At 35.6% G+C, this 16,029-nt stretch overlaps 1 protein-coding gene across 1 annotated transcript in view; it reads left to right on the forward strand.

Moving 5' to 3' along the window:
- The window catches only part of LOC122726181 (leucyl and cystinyl aminopeptidase), a 131,661-nt gene that overhangs the window by 72,355 nt on the left and 43,277 nt on the right, over positions 1–16,029 (forward strand). The window contains exons 6-8 of the mRNA XM_043963732.1: positions 351–505; positions 9,067–9,180; positions 12,306–12,437. Of these exons, the coding sequence (XP_043819667.1) occupies positions 351–505; positions 9,067–9,180; positions 12,306–12,437 (401 nt within the window). The remainder of the gene's footprint in view (positions 1–350; positions 506–9,066; positions 9,181–12,305; positions 12,438–16,029) is intronic.

Consider the following 16,029-nt stretch of genomic DNA (forward strand, 5'->3'; position numbering starts at 1 on the left):
GCAGAAGATTGTTGATCTACATTACCCTAATGTTCCCTTCAGAAAATGGTCCTTTTTAGAGGAATTGTATTTCTTGCTTTTCTTTGCTAAGTAGTCATAAAATCAAAGCTCCGAATGGGTTCTGATCCCTCCTTTCACAGCTGCCAAGTAGACTTATAAAAAGTGCTGTGCTTGAGATAGGAAGGTGGCAAGGGGATGGGGTATCAGTGTTCGAGTATAAGACTTAGAGCCTTCTTTGTAGTGATAAGCCAATGATGAAAGCATTTTGCTTAAGTTAATTAAAAAAAAAAAGAATGCTGTATTTAAGCAGGAAAAAAACACAACAGGTCATCTTTTCCCTTTGTTTCAAGATTTGGTAGCTATTCCTGACATTCAAGCTGGAGCTATGGAAAATTGGGGTTTGATCACTTTCCGAGAAGAAACGCTCTTATGTGATAATAACACTTCTTCAGTAATGGATATAAAGCTGGTTACAAGAATAATTGCACATGAACTGGCCCACCAGGTATTATTATCCAAATATTTAACTAAATTCCATGTCTCCTGTCTGTTTCCTAATGCTAATAATGTTTTATAATGTAAAAATTGTCCTCTTTGTCTATGATAGAAGTCTGTATAACTCATACTTAGCTTTCTAACTAATACCTAATGCTTTTCTCCAAAACAGAACTCATGCTTCCCCCATTCCCCCTTTTCTTCCAAATCCCTTTATTTCAATTAAGCAGCATCAGAACACCATCTTTCTTGTTAACCAAGGTTCACAACCTTGGAATCAGACTCTTCTCCCCACCTCTTTCTTCTTCCCCTGACCCCAAGCTATCTAATTAATTGTTAATTCATCCTCTATACCATCACTATGCACCATCTCCTTTTCTTTGCTAACGTGCCCCTATCATATTTCAAGGTTTCATCAGCTCTGGCCTAGATTATTACAATGATCCCCTAGTCTCTCCTTCATATAAGTGTCAAATTGATCTTCCTAAAACACAGGTCTGATGATGTCACTTCCCTACTAAGAAGTCTTCAATGGCTCCCAATATAAAATACAAACCCTTTGGTCTGGCATTTAAATCGCTCTATAATCTAACTCCTGCTTACCTCCCTAGACTTATTTCATATTGCTCTTCTCCTCCAAAGAGTGCTAGCTCTGGAAAAACTTTAGGTGTGATCCCAGCAATAGACTGAATATACTTTTCAAAGACCAACCTAGCTCAATACAGAGAGGTTCATCATCAATAGGCTGGGCACTTGGTTATAAATTTTTTGGTTTTGCCACCATATGAATCAAAGTAAAATACAAAATGTTCTATATTCTTGTTACCTCTTTCTACTAGTGACAGAGGTAGGGTGGGGGAAAGGAAACAGAGGTACCATATACTTCAATACATTCTAAATGAATAGATATGTGACCTTAACATTATTGATTGGACTATAAAAAAATTAGAAGAGAAACAGATAATATACCTCTCACAGCTATGGATAGGACATGTATTCTTAGCCAAATAAGAGATAGAGGTGATTATAAAAGACAAGTAGACAACTTTGAATAGCTGAAACTAAAAACCTTCTCTATAGATAAGATTAATGCACTAAGAATAAGAAGGGAAATCATCAAATAGGAAAAAAAAATCTTTATATCAAATTTCTTTGATAAGTGTTTGGTATGTAAGGAATATAAATAATGAATAAATGAATGAATATATGTGTATACACACACATACACATAAAATTAACATTTCTCAATAGATGGTGGTCAATGGACATGAACAAAGTTCCCAAAAGAATTGCAAAGTATTTACAATCACATGAAAAAATGATCCAGATCACTAATAAAAAGATAAATTAAATCAAAACAACCCTGAGCTTTTACCTTACACCCTGAAAATTGACAAAAATGACCAAAAATGGCAACAGTCAATATTCGAAGGGTTGTGAAATACACTAGAAGCCCATTAATTGAGGAACGCCTAAAGAAATTTTGGCACAGAAATGTAATAGAGTTTTACTGTGCTATAAGAAATGATATGTGTGAGGAATACAGTGAAACATGCAAAGATCTCTATGAATTAATGCAGAGTGAAGTAAGAAGAGCCAAGAAAATAATATACACAATATTACATATACAGTTCAGTACAATATAATTCAGTAATGTAAATAGAAAGAAGAACCATACACCAATGTAACAAAATTACAAAATCCAAATATGAATGAAGAGATAGGAAAATATTTCTCCAAACCACCCTTTCATAGAGGTGAGAAATCCACAGGTGTTACATATTGTACATATTTTCAGACTTTTCCAACATATCTGTCAGTTTGTGCTGATTATTTTTACTCTTTAAAAAAATACTTCTTTGTTATATGGAATGTTTTTTGGGGGAAGGGTGACCATATAAGAAACAGAAGGCATCAGTTAGAAATTATTTTTAATAAAAATACAAGGAAACAGAGGGAACTAAGAATCACAACTTTTAAAATTGTATATAAATTAACTCAGTAGTGATCTAAATTAGAGATCCTTGTTCAGTAACTACCAGTACTACTGGAGGAACTAAATCATATTAATTTTGACATTATATGTTAAAAAACACATAGCTAGTAATAAAAATAGTCAAGACTTTAATGTCCCTCTCTCAGAGTTGGACATATCTAATAGAAAGATCAACAAAAGGGAAAATATAGAATTGAACAAATTGCTGGAGAAATTAGAACTAAAAAGACTTATAGCACCTTTTGAATGGAATCACTAAGGAATCATAAAATTAATAACACTTTCACCAACCTGATTTAAAAGAAGAGGACAAGAAATCAGATAGGTAACAAATGAACAAGGTAAGATCACAACAAAACCAGAATAAAAAAAAGGTGTTATCAAAACCTACAGTGCATAGTTAAATGCTAACAATATTGATAACACTTAAAATAATAAGGTATCCTAAAAAATATAAGATACTCAAAATAATAGATCACCAAATAGAGAGCTTAAATAATTCAATCTCAGAAAAATAATTGAAACGCTGTTAAAATTTTGATCTTAGTGGATTTACAGGGAAGTATTGTTAATCCTTTAAGGAAAAATTATACCAATATTACATAAATTATTCTCAAAAACTAAGAGAGGATTCACCTGAGTTCTGTTTATTCAACAAAAATAGTCTAGTACCCAAACCAGAGAAGGATAGAGTAATGAAAGAAATCAAAGAAACAACTAATAATTATACGTAATAGTTATGAGAACTATAGACCAATATAGTAATGAATATCCATGCAGAATTTTTAAGCAAAAAAAATCTCACTATAAATGAAATTAATAAAAAGAGATTTTTCTGCTAAATGGAGGGATCATAAATTAAGATTAGGAAGGGACTTTAGAGGCTAATGAGCCCAACCACCTCATTTTACAGATGAAGAAATAGGCTGAATGAGATTAAATGACTTACCCAGAATCATACAATGAGTATCTGAGGCAAGATTTGAACTAAGGATTTCCGGACTCCAAACTCAGTGCTTTTATCCACTGTACCACTTGGCTGCTTTTGGATAGCTCACAGTTTTGTTTTTATTTTTGTTTCTGTTTCTTTGGGGTTTTTTGGAGAGGAATTATCAGAATTTATTTTAGTATGCATTCAAAAACATCGAGAAACAACATAGAATCATAGGTGAACATTTCATGGGATATTTGGTCATTTTTATATTGCAGTTTATGATAAGTATTTGCAGAAAGACCAGTTATAAAAATAATTGCAGTATATGTACCAACATCTACTATAGAGCATGAAGTAGAGAAGCTCTGTAAAGAACTCAGTAAGACTTCCCAAATTAAAACGATATACTTTGATACTTTGTAACTTTGACTATAAGAAAAAGTAAGAATGCAAGAGGTATATGAGAATATATGAAGCAGGAATAAGGAGTGACAGAAGGTAAAAGACTTGTACACTATACAGATGCCTAAAGTTATATATCAAGAATCTTTTCTTTGAGAAAAGAATTAGAGGGTCCTGGACATGAAAAATGAAACTGATGATGTTTTAACAGACATGAAATTACTCATTACTTATGTGGAAATCATTCCATAAACAACTGTCCATCTAGTCAGATTTTTTAGGGCAAAAATCAAAGTTGTATGACAGAGTACCTCATTAAAACAACTCAATCCTGACCAACTATTGAGAAGTTACTAGTCATGAATGAAAGAACAGACACAATTGCAGACTATAATAATTTCATATAGTTATTCATCTCAGATAAATGAATTTACATAATGAAACTTAAAAAAAACCAAAGAAGTTAGCAGCTATTTTACTCATTTGCCATAGGGAGGGATGGTACATAAGAGAAACACCAGTTTAGAATATAAACTGGTTTGTAAAATCTTAAAGAGAAGATTGATGGAAAATCACCTCCAGTATTTTGTCATAAAACAGAGGAACTGTGGAGAGTAAAAATAGTTTAGAAGATAGCTTGGCAAAATTTTACTAAGAAGAGTCATCCCAAGGCCAGTCAAGTTTGAAAATGAAAGAAAGACAGCAAGTAGAAGAAAAGCTGCAAAGATTTTTTTAAACCAATTGAATTGTTTTCAACATAAATGATAGTAAAGCTATCACACTTGGATTGGTTTTTTGTGTTTGTTTTTTTTGCTGGGCAATGAGGGTTAAATGACTTGCCCAGGGTCACACAGCTGGTGTCAAGCGTCTGAGGTACGATTTGAACTCAGGTCCTCCTGAATCCAGGGCCAGTGCTTTATCCACTGTACCACCTAGCTGCCCCCACACACTTGGATTCTAATAGTACAATCCTGTACTTGCTTGGAGAGGAGATAGAAAGGGCACTAATGAGAACAAGGATCAGAAAAGCAGCTAGATTTTACTGGTATTACATAGGGCTGTGGTGCAGTGGATAGAATTCCAGGTCTGGAGTCAGGAAGACTGATCTTCCTGAGTTCAAATCTGGCCTCAGACACTTTACTGTGTGACCCTGGATAAATCACTTAATTCTATTTGCCTTAGTTCCCACATTTATAAAATGAGCTGGAGCAGGAAATGTCAGAGCACTCCTGTATCTTTGCCAAGAAAACCCCAGAAAAACAACTGAACAACAACACATTGAGCAGATCCATGTTGGAGGTGATGTATTTGTGAGGTTGTTGGAGAGGGAAAGTTACCAAAATTCTTATATCTTATTAATAGCAAATAGTGGTGACCAGGGAAACATAACTACCTATTTACCTACATCTTTTCCATCTATACAATATTTTTATGAGAATTTTACACATAACTCATCAAGAGCATTCTTCATAGGACTACTGGTCAGTAGTATGTAGGCTTTCACAAGTGATATTCCACAGTAGAACACAACTTCAGCATCAAATAATTATCTAAAAGATAAAGGAGATATAAGATCTTACCAGGTTTATTGTTTGATTTTTTTTTAACTCTTAAATTCAGTAAAAACAAATGCTTCCTTTGAGGTTTTTCCACCAGGATGTCTCCCATCCCTACATTAAAGTTTTCAAGGTTCTTTGGAAGATAGTTTTGAGTCCATGTTACATGAGAATTATTTGAGGGAACTTTGTTTAGCGTGAACAAGAGAAGACTCAGGAGGACATGATAGTTGTAGCTGTCTTCAAGTATTTGAAGGATTGTCTTGTGGAGAAGGGATTAAACTTCTTCCCTTTGGTCCCTGAGGACAGAACCAGAATCAGTGGGCAAAAGTTGCAGAGAGATAGATTCAGGTTCAATGCCCAAAAAAACTTCTTGACAATTAGTGCTATCCAGAAACGAAACAAGCTACCTTGAGAGGTGGTATATTCTCCTTCCTTGGAAGACTTCAAGATAAGGCTAGATGATCATCTCTCAGTTATATTATAGTGGGAATACCATTTTCTTATGGGTTGAACCAGAGGACCACTGAGATTTTTTTCTGATTCTCAAATTCTATAATATAAAAATATAGAAATCTTGTATGATTATCATTATTAAAATGGGGACATACAGAATTTAAGTTAAAGAGGGATTCCTTATGGATGATGAGATCCTCTAGTTATTTCTCCTGTTTTCAGAAAATGTTTTCCTGCATGCCTCAAACCCTAAAACATTGCTAAGCTTTCAGGAAGAGATCTAGAACGATTCAAAAAAATTTGACTTAATTTGGAGGTTCCCAAACTTTCATTGTCTTTGGTATCTCCCTAATTTTTTTCATGGATCCACTATACTGAAATACCCAACAGTTGTTTATTAAGTAGCTAGGTCCAAACAACTTAATAAGTACTTACATCCTGACAACTTAGTGGCCATTAAAAAAATAATACTCATAAATTGAGGGGAACTTTTTTATTTCATTCTTTAATAAGCACAATTACTTACTAATGGAATGTGTGCACCTTTTGGGCTCTCTATAACTCCTTAAACCTTGGAATCAGATTGGATATCATCACCCTCATTTCCTAGGTTACATTGATTTTTGTACCATACTTTTTATTACAGCAACCTCTGAAAATGCAATGGAACAAAGATGACATTGCAAATAAGACAGTTTGAAAAGTTATTGGCATAGCCTGAAGTAAACCCATACTATCTCAGACATTGGAAAATGTCACCGAAAGAAATGTAGCATAATCATATGTTGAAATTTAACTACTTCAGGGCAGCTAGGTGGTGCAGTGGCTAGAGCAGCGGCCCTGGATTCAGGAGGACCTGAGTTCAAATCCGGCCTCAGACCCTTGACACTTACTAGCTGTGTGACTCTGGGCAAGTCACTTAACCCCAGTTGCCTCACCAAAAACAGAAAAAAAAAATTTAACTACTTCAAGCAAGTAGTTCTTACAGTGTCCAACAGACTATCTGTGTTTACCTCAAATTTTAAATTTCCCATTGTGTCCCTGGTGAGTTTACTTTTCTCTAGAGTGTTGCAGTACACATTTTGGAAACCAGGGCGGGTAACCATTCACATAGGAAGAACAGTTATTATACACATAAATAATATTATGCTTTGTAATTAGATGGACACACTATAGATTGTCAGAGAGACACAGAGGGAATGAGTGAGAGGAAAATAAATACATACATATAGATTGCACATGTACTGTCTGGGACCAACAGAACAAATTTTTGAGTTGGGTTGAAAATTAAACAGAAAGAGTTGGCTGGATCACTGTTAAGAAATTGAAAAAAAAGAAAGAAAGAAATCGCAAAACTCCTCTAATGACCCCAAAACAAAAACCCAATTTTTTTAATACCAGAATTCATATACTATGTTCCACCAATGGTAGCATATGAAATTCTACACTTTCTGAAAAATTAAAAATAGATAATCGCAGGCTGCGATCCATAACATATATATGAGTCTTTGAAGGAGAGTAGGAATAAATGAGGACACCAAGGAAAGAGGATGAGTGAAAAATAAGATGGCCTGGGACAAAGGGAGGTCAAGGGATAATAGCTGGACAGGCTGTACATTCCACTAGTCTCTTCATGACGTCTAGAGAAATTGAGGAGAGCTCTCAGCTTGCTGGCCTAACTCCTTGTGAAAAACTTATCAGAGAAAAGGACCAGAGTCACACAAGATGGTCAGAAATGAATGAATTTCCATTTGCATTGTTGGTAGGAACACCAAGATTGGTGCAATTGTAGATCTGGTTGAGTATACTTTGTATTTATCTGCGGTTAGGCTGTATCCCTCTTTAGGGATATTGATTTTGAATCCTGCAAACTATCTGTAATTCAGGCAGCCTAGAAACCTGAAGACTTTGGTTCTTTTTTTCCACCTAGGAATAAGGAAGGAAAAACCTCTCATGTAGTCAAGTAGTATGAATGCTGATTGGTCCATTTAGTTTAATTCACCATACCAATTCATCGATTGCATAATGCATTCACTAGTATGCACGATGTGCTGTATAGTAGCATTGTACTGGGTGCTAAAGGAGACACAAGGTTATGTTAGACATAGTCACTGTTCTCATGGAGGTTATGGTTTTAAGGGAGAGGGAGTATGATGCATATATGGATAAATTCTAGTCCATAAGATTTAGGGTAGGTTTATTTAGGCAGACCACCTCAGGTACAGGTACAGACTTGGCCAAAGTTACAAAGATGGCAAATGAGTAGTAGGAAAGGAATTAAAATTCAGGCTTTCTGACTATAAACCTAATGCTTTTGCTATCATATCTATAAGAGAAATGTTTATTCATCTCTAACTGGAAAGTCACTGGCCTATCAGAAGGTAAAGCAGTGGAAAAGTACTAACAAATTTATTCAGTTTATAAAATATGATAGGGAAATAAGCGGAATTTTAGAGTGTAAAAAAATCACAAGTTTAAGTAAGATGAAATGTAAGAGACTTTCTTTCATACAGTATAAAATGTGTTAGGCAGAAAATCATTCATCTCTTTTCTCCCAGTCAGTGGTTTTCAAAGGTGGAATGTTTTCTTCCATTTTAAAAGTAAATGTAGGTTCCTTCCATAATTATCTTAGTGTTTCTTTTGGATGTAATTCATTCTGCTTGTATTTCTGTACATTTGAGCACAGAATCCTGTCATTGTATTTTGTAATACTAATCATAGCTAGCATTTATATAGTGCCTACCACACACCACTTCTGTGCCAGATGCTCTGTAAATATTATCTCATTTGATCTTCACATCAATCCTGAAGGTAGGTGTTACTATTATCCCCATTTTACACAAGAGGAAATTTTTATCATTAATTATTTATTATCAAATTAATATTAAGCATAATTTCAACAAATTAAACTTAATTTGCCAATATTACATTTAAATAAATGAATTTCAGTTCTAAAAATGTCACTATTTAGTTATTCCTTCTAAGTCTCCACCACTTTTCTTTATTCAGTTCCATTTACTCTTCTCCACACCTCACCTATTGATATTTTCTTTGTAGTATTACCTTTTTAAAGTATCAGAATATACTCACTCTGCCCTTCTCTTGTAATAGATATTCTAATTATATGTCAGAAATGTTCCTCTGTTTACTCAAATTCTTAGAAATTTTCTAAGAACACATATATCTTGCCAATCAGTTCTTTGTGTTTGTTCTGTTTTTCCTCTTAGTGGTTTGGCAACCTGGTAACTATGCAGTGGTGGAATGATCTTTGGCTAAATGAAGGATTTGCTACTTTCATGGAGTATTTCTCCTTGAACAAAAATTTCAAAGAGTTATCGAGTGTAAGTACTGCTCTTCTTGGGCTTAATAGAGATTTTATGTTAAATTTGTTGTGTCTGTGCCCAAAGGTTCATTTATTTGGGAGACTCAGATAGTTTTTGAGAATTGTTAGTCGTTAACAGTTTGTATGTCTTTGAGATCAAAATGGTAAATTTTGATTTTGTGTGTCAGTTTCATCTTTTTGTAGAAGTAAACTCTAGTACTAGCATAGGTATATAATAGCATGTGGTAATGATATATTCATGGGTGTTATGCATTTTAAAATTTTGTCATGGGCATACAGCATTAAATACCTTTATATCTTTTTCCAACATTTCTTTCTGTCTGTCACCCAGGACAAATTATTTCACCTCTTCAGGCTTTAGTTTTCTCATCTAAAACTGAGGGGTTTAAAGTGATTTCTGCAGTTTTTTTCCAGGTATAAAACCTGTCACTCAGTTCCTCCATTTGTTTGGGGAATTTGTTTAAATAAATGTTAAAAGTCTTTTTTTTTTAAGGTAATTTTGGAGGAGATTGTGTGTGTGTGTGTGTGTGAGAGAGAGAGAGAGAGAGAGAGAGAGAGAGAGAGAGAGAGAGAGAGGAGAACCTAAGAGAATACAAGAGGCAAATATTAAACATAGAATATAGTATGCCTATTATTATCCTAGTAGGTATATGTACAGTTCAAATCCAGCTTCAGATACTTACTAGCTGTGTGACCCTGGGCAAATTTGCCTCAGTTCTTTATCTGTAAATTGGGGAAACACTGGATCTTCATCCATGTCATGACCACTAACCATGGGGGTCCCACAGAGCTCTATCCTGGATTGCTTAGTTTGGGGATAAGGAAGTCATTGACTTTTTTCTGTTTTTGTTTTTTGTTTTTTTTTTTGGTGGGGCAATGAGGGTTAAGTGACTTGCCCAGGGTCACACAGCTAGTAAGTGTCAAGTGTCTGAGGCCAGATTTGAACTCAGGTACTCCTGAATCCAGGGCCGGTGCTTTATCCACTGCTCCACCTGGTTGCCAGTCATTGACTTTTGAAAAAGCAGTTTCATTAGAGTAGAGGGATAAAAGCAAGAATGCAAGGGGTTGTTGATAGGAAGGGTAGTGAGGAAGTAGGAACCTCTAGTTTAAACTTTTTCCAAGAAGTCTAGTAGTAGAGAAAGAGAAAATGGAGACGGGACAACATTTGTACAGACTTAAGTGGCCAAGAGAAGGCATTTTGGGATTAAGAAGTGTCTGTGTATGTTTGTAACAGGTGGGAACAAACTAATAGAGAGGGAAATTTTCTATCCAGGAGAGAGGGGAGGACCACTGGAGCTTGGCTCTGGAAGAGGTAGGGGAAATAGGACCACAAGCCACAGAGCCAAAAGAAAAATTTAGAGATAGACCTCTTCAGAGATCTGAGGGAAAAGTCCAGAGTGTGAGATGGATGATGCGTGGAAATTTTGAGGGCAGAGAGGAAGAGAGCTGAGTGAGCTCTTATCACGTGGTGTCAGTGTCCTCAGGGAAGTGGGAGGTTCCTAAGGTAATTGTGAAGGTTTGGGGTGAAGAATGAGAACAAAAATTTGAATAGATGCTGTGTAGAGTGAGAGAGGCAGGTAGAGCTGAAGGATTATCAAAGAGCAGCAGCAAGGATTCTTTCACAGTTTCATGATTGTCTCCAGGGATGCTCATCAGCCTGAAGCCAAAGTAAAGAAGTTGACATAACCTTTCCAGGAATGGATGAATTTGTAAATCAGGCATGAAGAGAGGCTGGGGGTGGGGGTGGTATGTCAGTGATGAGAAATTCTAAGACAGGATCTAGAGAAACTTGAAAGTGGAAGCCTGTGGTCTCAAAGCTGAGCATAAAGGCAAATGAAGTCTAAGTGAGGTAGATGACAATAAGAACAGGTCACAGGATCAGAAGTTGTAATAAGGATGAAGAGTTTGTTAAGAGTGAATAGGGGCGGGGCAGCTAGGTGGCAAAGCACCGGCCCTGGATTCAGGAGAACCTGAGTTCAAATCTGGCCTCAGACGCTTGACACTTAACTAGCTGTGTGACCCTGGGCAAGTCACTTAACCCCCATTGCCCCACAAAAAGGAAAAAAAGAATGAATGGGAATGTGAGAGATGTTAGAAAAACAGTTGTCATTCAAGACTAGAATTTTAGAGTCTAGATCTTAGAGGAGCAATTCTGAGAGATGGTGAATTCTAGGGTGTGCCCAGGAGTTTTGTAACCGTCTTTGTTAGAAGTGTTGAAAGCGTGAATTTTGAAGTACTTGAGGATGTTGGCAAAGAGATGGGTAGAAAGGAAGATCATCAATCAGCTACAGACGTTATGAGAAAAGTGACATGGAAGCCAGTGGGTGGCAACAATGATGGGGAAAGGGTACCACCAGTCAAGTTCTTTATAAGTATTTTTAATTGTACTCAGTCATATGATAGGAATTTTCTAGCTGACCTATCTAAAATGGGCTTTTCGGAATTTGATCTTTTTCCATTTTTGCTTTCATTTCTGCTTTTCTGGTTTCATGTTTTCATTTTCATTTCTTTTTCTCTGGATTCAAATGTTGACTCTACCATTACCTGTATGACTTGAGACAAATTACTTTCCCTCTCTAGGTCCAACCTGAGCTTTCTCACCTGTAAGATGTGATGTTTGAATTTAATGGTATCTAAGGGTCCTTTTAACTTTAAATTCATGGTCCTTTGATCCTATTTCATTTCAGTATAAACAGTCTGGTTTTTGTTCATCAGAAAAGCAGGAAGAAGCCAATAGTTTTGGGAACATAATGAGCTATTTTGTCAGTTAGGGCTGAGGTGGATAAAATATAACATTAATTGGCGTGTTTCTGTAAGAAACCATTGTGCCCTGAATTATACTTGGTTCACAGGAGAATTTTATCTATAAAAGTTTGTTAGTCATGATATTTTTAAAAAAATAGTGAGAGATTGGGGAAGATAGGTAGATAAAGCAAGTGAGCATGACCATTTTGATCAACAGAGAGAGAATTACTTTTTCAGGTGAATCAGAAAAAAGAGAAAAGCTCAAACTTCTTTCATTTTCATTGTGAACTATGCTTAAGTTGGGAAAAGTCTTTGACTGTACTTAACTTTTCACTTGAGATTTCTTACAGTTTATTAGTTTTTGTGTTCTTTTGCTAGTATGAGGATTTCTTGAATGCTCGTTTTAAGACCATGAAGAAGGATTCTCTGAATTCATCTCATGCAACATCATCTTCTGTTCAGTCTTCAGAACAAATTGAAGAAATGTTTGATTCCCTTTCATATTTTAAGGTAATGGTCTAGTAAATAATGCTCAGAGTTGAATTCTGATTTTGTTTTTTGCAGACAAGTTACCTCATGTTAGAAATTAAGCAAACCATATATCCGTTCATTTATTTTAAGAATATTAGGGGCAGCCAGGTGGTGCAGTGAATAATGCACTGGCCCTGGATTCAGGAGTACCTGAGTTCAAATCCAGCCTCAGACACTTGACACTTCCTAGCTGTGTGACCCTGGGCAAGTCACTTAACCCCCATTGCCCCACAAAAAAAAAAAAAAAGAATATTAGTTCAGCTATTTGCCACCCTCTGTACTCAAACTCCCTGTTCTGTGACTGCTTATTACTTGTCAAGCCCATACCCTGAATTACTCCTATAGTCTTCCCTCTGTGTTCCTCATCACATGTTCCTAAAAATGACTAGAGGAAGTCACAAGACAATGATGACTGGGTACCCTGCAGATTCGTAGTCTAACTTCATCTGAGCTCTCACTGTAGCAAGGCAATCTTTGTAATTCTTTTCCTTCCTTCCCCAATTGACAAATGGTCAAAGTGTATGAACAGGCAGTTTTCCGAAGAAGAAATTAAAGCTATTTATAGTCATATGAAAAAAATGCTCTAAATCACCATAGATTAGAGAAATGCAAATTAAAACAACTCTGAGGTACCACACCATGCCTATCAGATTGACTAATATGACAAAAAAGGGAAATGACAAATGTTGGAAGGGATGTGGAAAAACTGGGGCAGTAGTGCACTGTTGGTGGAGTTGTAAACTGATCCAGCCATTCTGGAGAATAATTTGGAACTATGTCCAAAGGGCTATAAAACCGTGCATGTCCTTTGACCCAGCAATGCCACTACTAGGTCTGTATCCCAAATAGATCGAAGAAAAAGGAAAAGGACCTACATCTATAAAAGTTTTTATAGCAGCTCTTTTTGTAGTGGCAAAGAATTAGAAATTGAGGGAATGCCCATCAATTAGGGAATGGCTGAATAAGTTGTGGTATATGGATGTAATGGAATACTATTGTACTGTAAGAAACAGTGAACAGGCAGATTTCAGAAAAACCTGGGAAAAAGTTATATGAACTAATGCAAAGTGAAGTGAGCAGAACCAGGAGAACATTGTACACAGTAACAGCAATATTGTACAGTGATCAACTATGAATGACTTAGCTGTTCTGTTCAATACAATCATCCAGTACAGTTCTGAAGGACTTATGATGAGAAATGCTGTCCACCTCCAGAGAAAGAACTGATGACATCTGAGTGTAGATCAAAGCACACGTTTTAAACATTCTTTATTTTTCTTAAGGTTTTTGTGTTTGGGTTTTTTATCTGTTTTGCAATGTGGTTAATATAGAAATGTTTTTCATAACTAACTCAGTAAAATAATTTTTTAGTAATTTAGTTGGGATTGCACTGAATAAATAGATTAGTTAGTTAAAATTGTCATTTCTATTATATTGGCTTTGTCTACACACACAATTAATATTTCTCCAATTATTTAAATCTGAATTTATTTGTATAAAGAGTGTTTTATGGGGCAGCTAGGTGGCGCAGTGGATAAAGCACCGGCCCTGGAGTCAGGAGTACCTGAGTTCAAATCCGGTCTCAGACACTTAACACTTACTAGCCATGTGACCCTGGGCAAGTCACTTAACCCCAATTGCCTCACTAAAAAAAAAAAAACAAACCAAAAAAAAAGAGAGTGTTTTATAATTATGTTCATGAGGACCTAGCTTAAATTTGCATGAATTCAGAATGTGGCTTTAAAAAAAAACTTTTGAATTTCATTTTTTAAAGTACGTAAAGACCCTGCTTAAAAAGAAACGATATCAGCTCATGTTACTTGTCAGGACAGAGAGAATAAGCATTTGTCATTTTAGATGTGGATAGTTTGCACAAGTCTTACCCTTGCCCCAAAGTGGTTCTGTGGGTATGAAATCTTTGTTTCTCCCTTTATCTTCTCTTCCATCTCTCAGTAAGAGTCTATGTTTGATTTCCCCATCTTTTATTGAAATGAAACATATGGTCTCTGGCATGTTTGGCTCCTGCCCTTATGGGAACTGAAATGGAAATAGAGCCAAGGTGTGTGTTCCCACATGGACTTAGAGAAAAGTAGGATTCTGGATTATTAACCAGTATTATTTGAATGAGGAAAACAAATACCGAGTGAGAAAATGTATCCTATACAACACATGTTGCTCTTTTTCACTGTAGTGATAAAATTGTGATGAAATAAAAAAAATATCCATTTATACATTTGTAGGAAATAAAATATGTACATAATGATCATGGAAGTTGGATAGAAAGGCCTTTCACCTTATTATACATCTTGGAGCTATTTTATATTATAAATATTGAAACCATAAATTATTTTTCATGAGGTGGCATTCTAGAAACTTCTTTTCTTGTTTTTTTAAATATAACTGAAATAATAAAATTGAGGAAGTTTTCTATTATGAATACTTCATTAATGTTTAAATGTAACAAGTCTTACAACATCATGTAGTTAATTATTAAAACAAGATAATGTCATTTTTAGGCAGAAAAAATGCTGGGTTTTTATAAGATTTTAATCATTGAATTTTCTGAAATAAAGGTAAAATTTTGAGTAGGATCCTTTATTGTACAATGAGTGGATGTACTTTAAAAAGTCTTTATCTTCTCCTTGATCTAGTTGTTATACTACTTAGGTATAGACTATACAGATTATTTAAATAGGCAAAATGTTATCCACAGAGGGCATTGGCTTTCCTATTGTGTTATGAAGGGTGAAATCTACATATAGTAGAAAAATATTTCCAAAATCAGGCATGCAAATTTAATGCCTGTACCTAATTTCCATATTGCCATTGTGTGTATATGCCACCCAATATTCAATAGGTATAGGCTGAAAGATGTATGAGCCCACTCAGAGGTTCTCTTCTGATAACATATGCAGTATCTTTTGTGAAGTACAACTGAATTCAAGTGGGGAAAATGACAGAATGAGTTTCCATGTTTCTTCACTGGTGTGCTTTTCCTTTTAAAATATCAATAAGAACTTTTCTGGGATTTTTGGAGGTGATTGAGGGGAGAAGGGCTCTCTTTATCTTTCCCAAGCTGGAAGTGTAGCATCTACTCATAGGTCCAGTCCCAGGCCTGATCATCATAGAAGCTTTAACCCACTCCATTTTTCTGACCTGTGTAATTTGGGTCCTTCTTACTTGTCTGATGGTCCTGTTTCCAAGGGCTCACAATATTGGTCTGAACTGGGGCAGCTAGGTGGCGCAGTGGATAGAGCACCCGACCTGGATTCATGAGTTCCTGAGTTCAAATCCGGCCTCATACACTTGACACACACTTACTAGCTGTGTGACCCTGGGCAAGTCATTTAACATCCATTGCCCTGCAAAAAAAAAAAAAATATATATATATATATATATATATATATCGGTCTGGACTTAGTGTGGATACCTGATCAGCAGTAGCCCTACTTATTATAGCTTAGAACTCCCAAACCCAAGGCATCCACTAACCTCAGCCTCCCCAGTCACAGAGACTCCAGGTTTGCACCACTAGGTCTGCTGTCTCTTTCCTACACTTTTAAGAACTCTA

This window comes from Dromiciops gliroides, chromosome 1, assembly GCF_019393635.1.
Source record: "Dromiciops gliroides isolate mDroGli1 chromosome 1, mDroGli1.pri, whole genome shotgun sequence".
Taxonomy (NCBI): domain Eukaryota; kingdom Metazoa; phylum Chordata; class Mammalia; order Microbiotheria; family Microbiotheriidae; genus Dromiciops; species Dromiciops gliroides.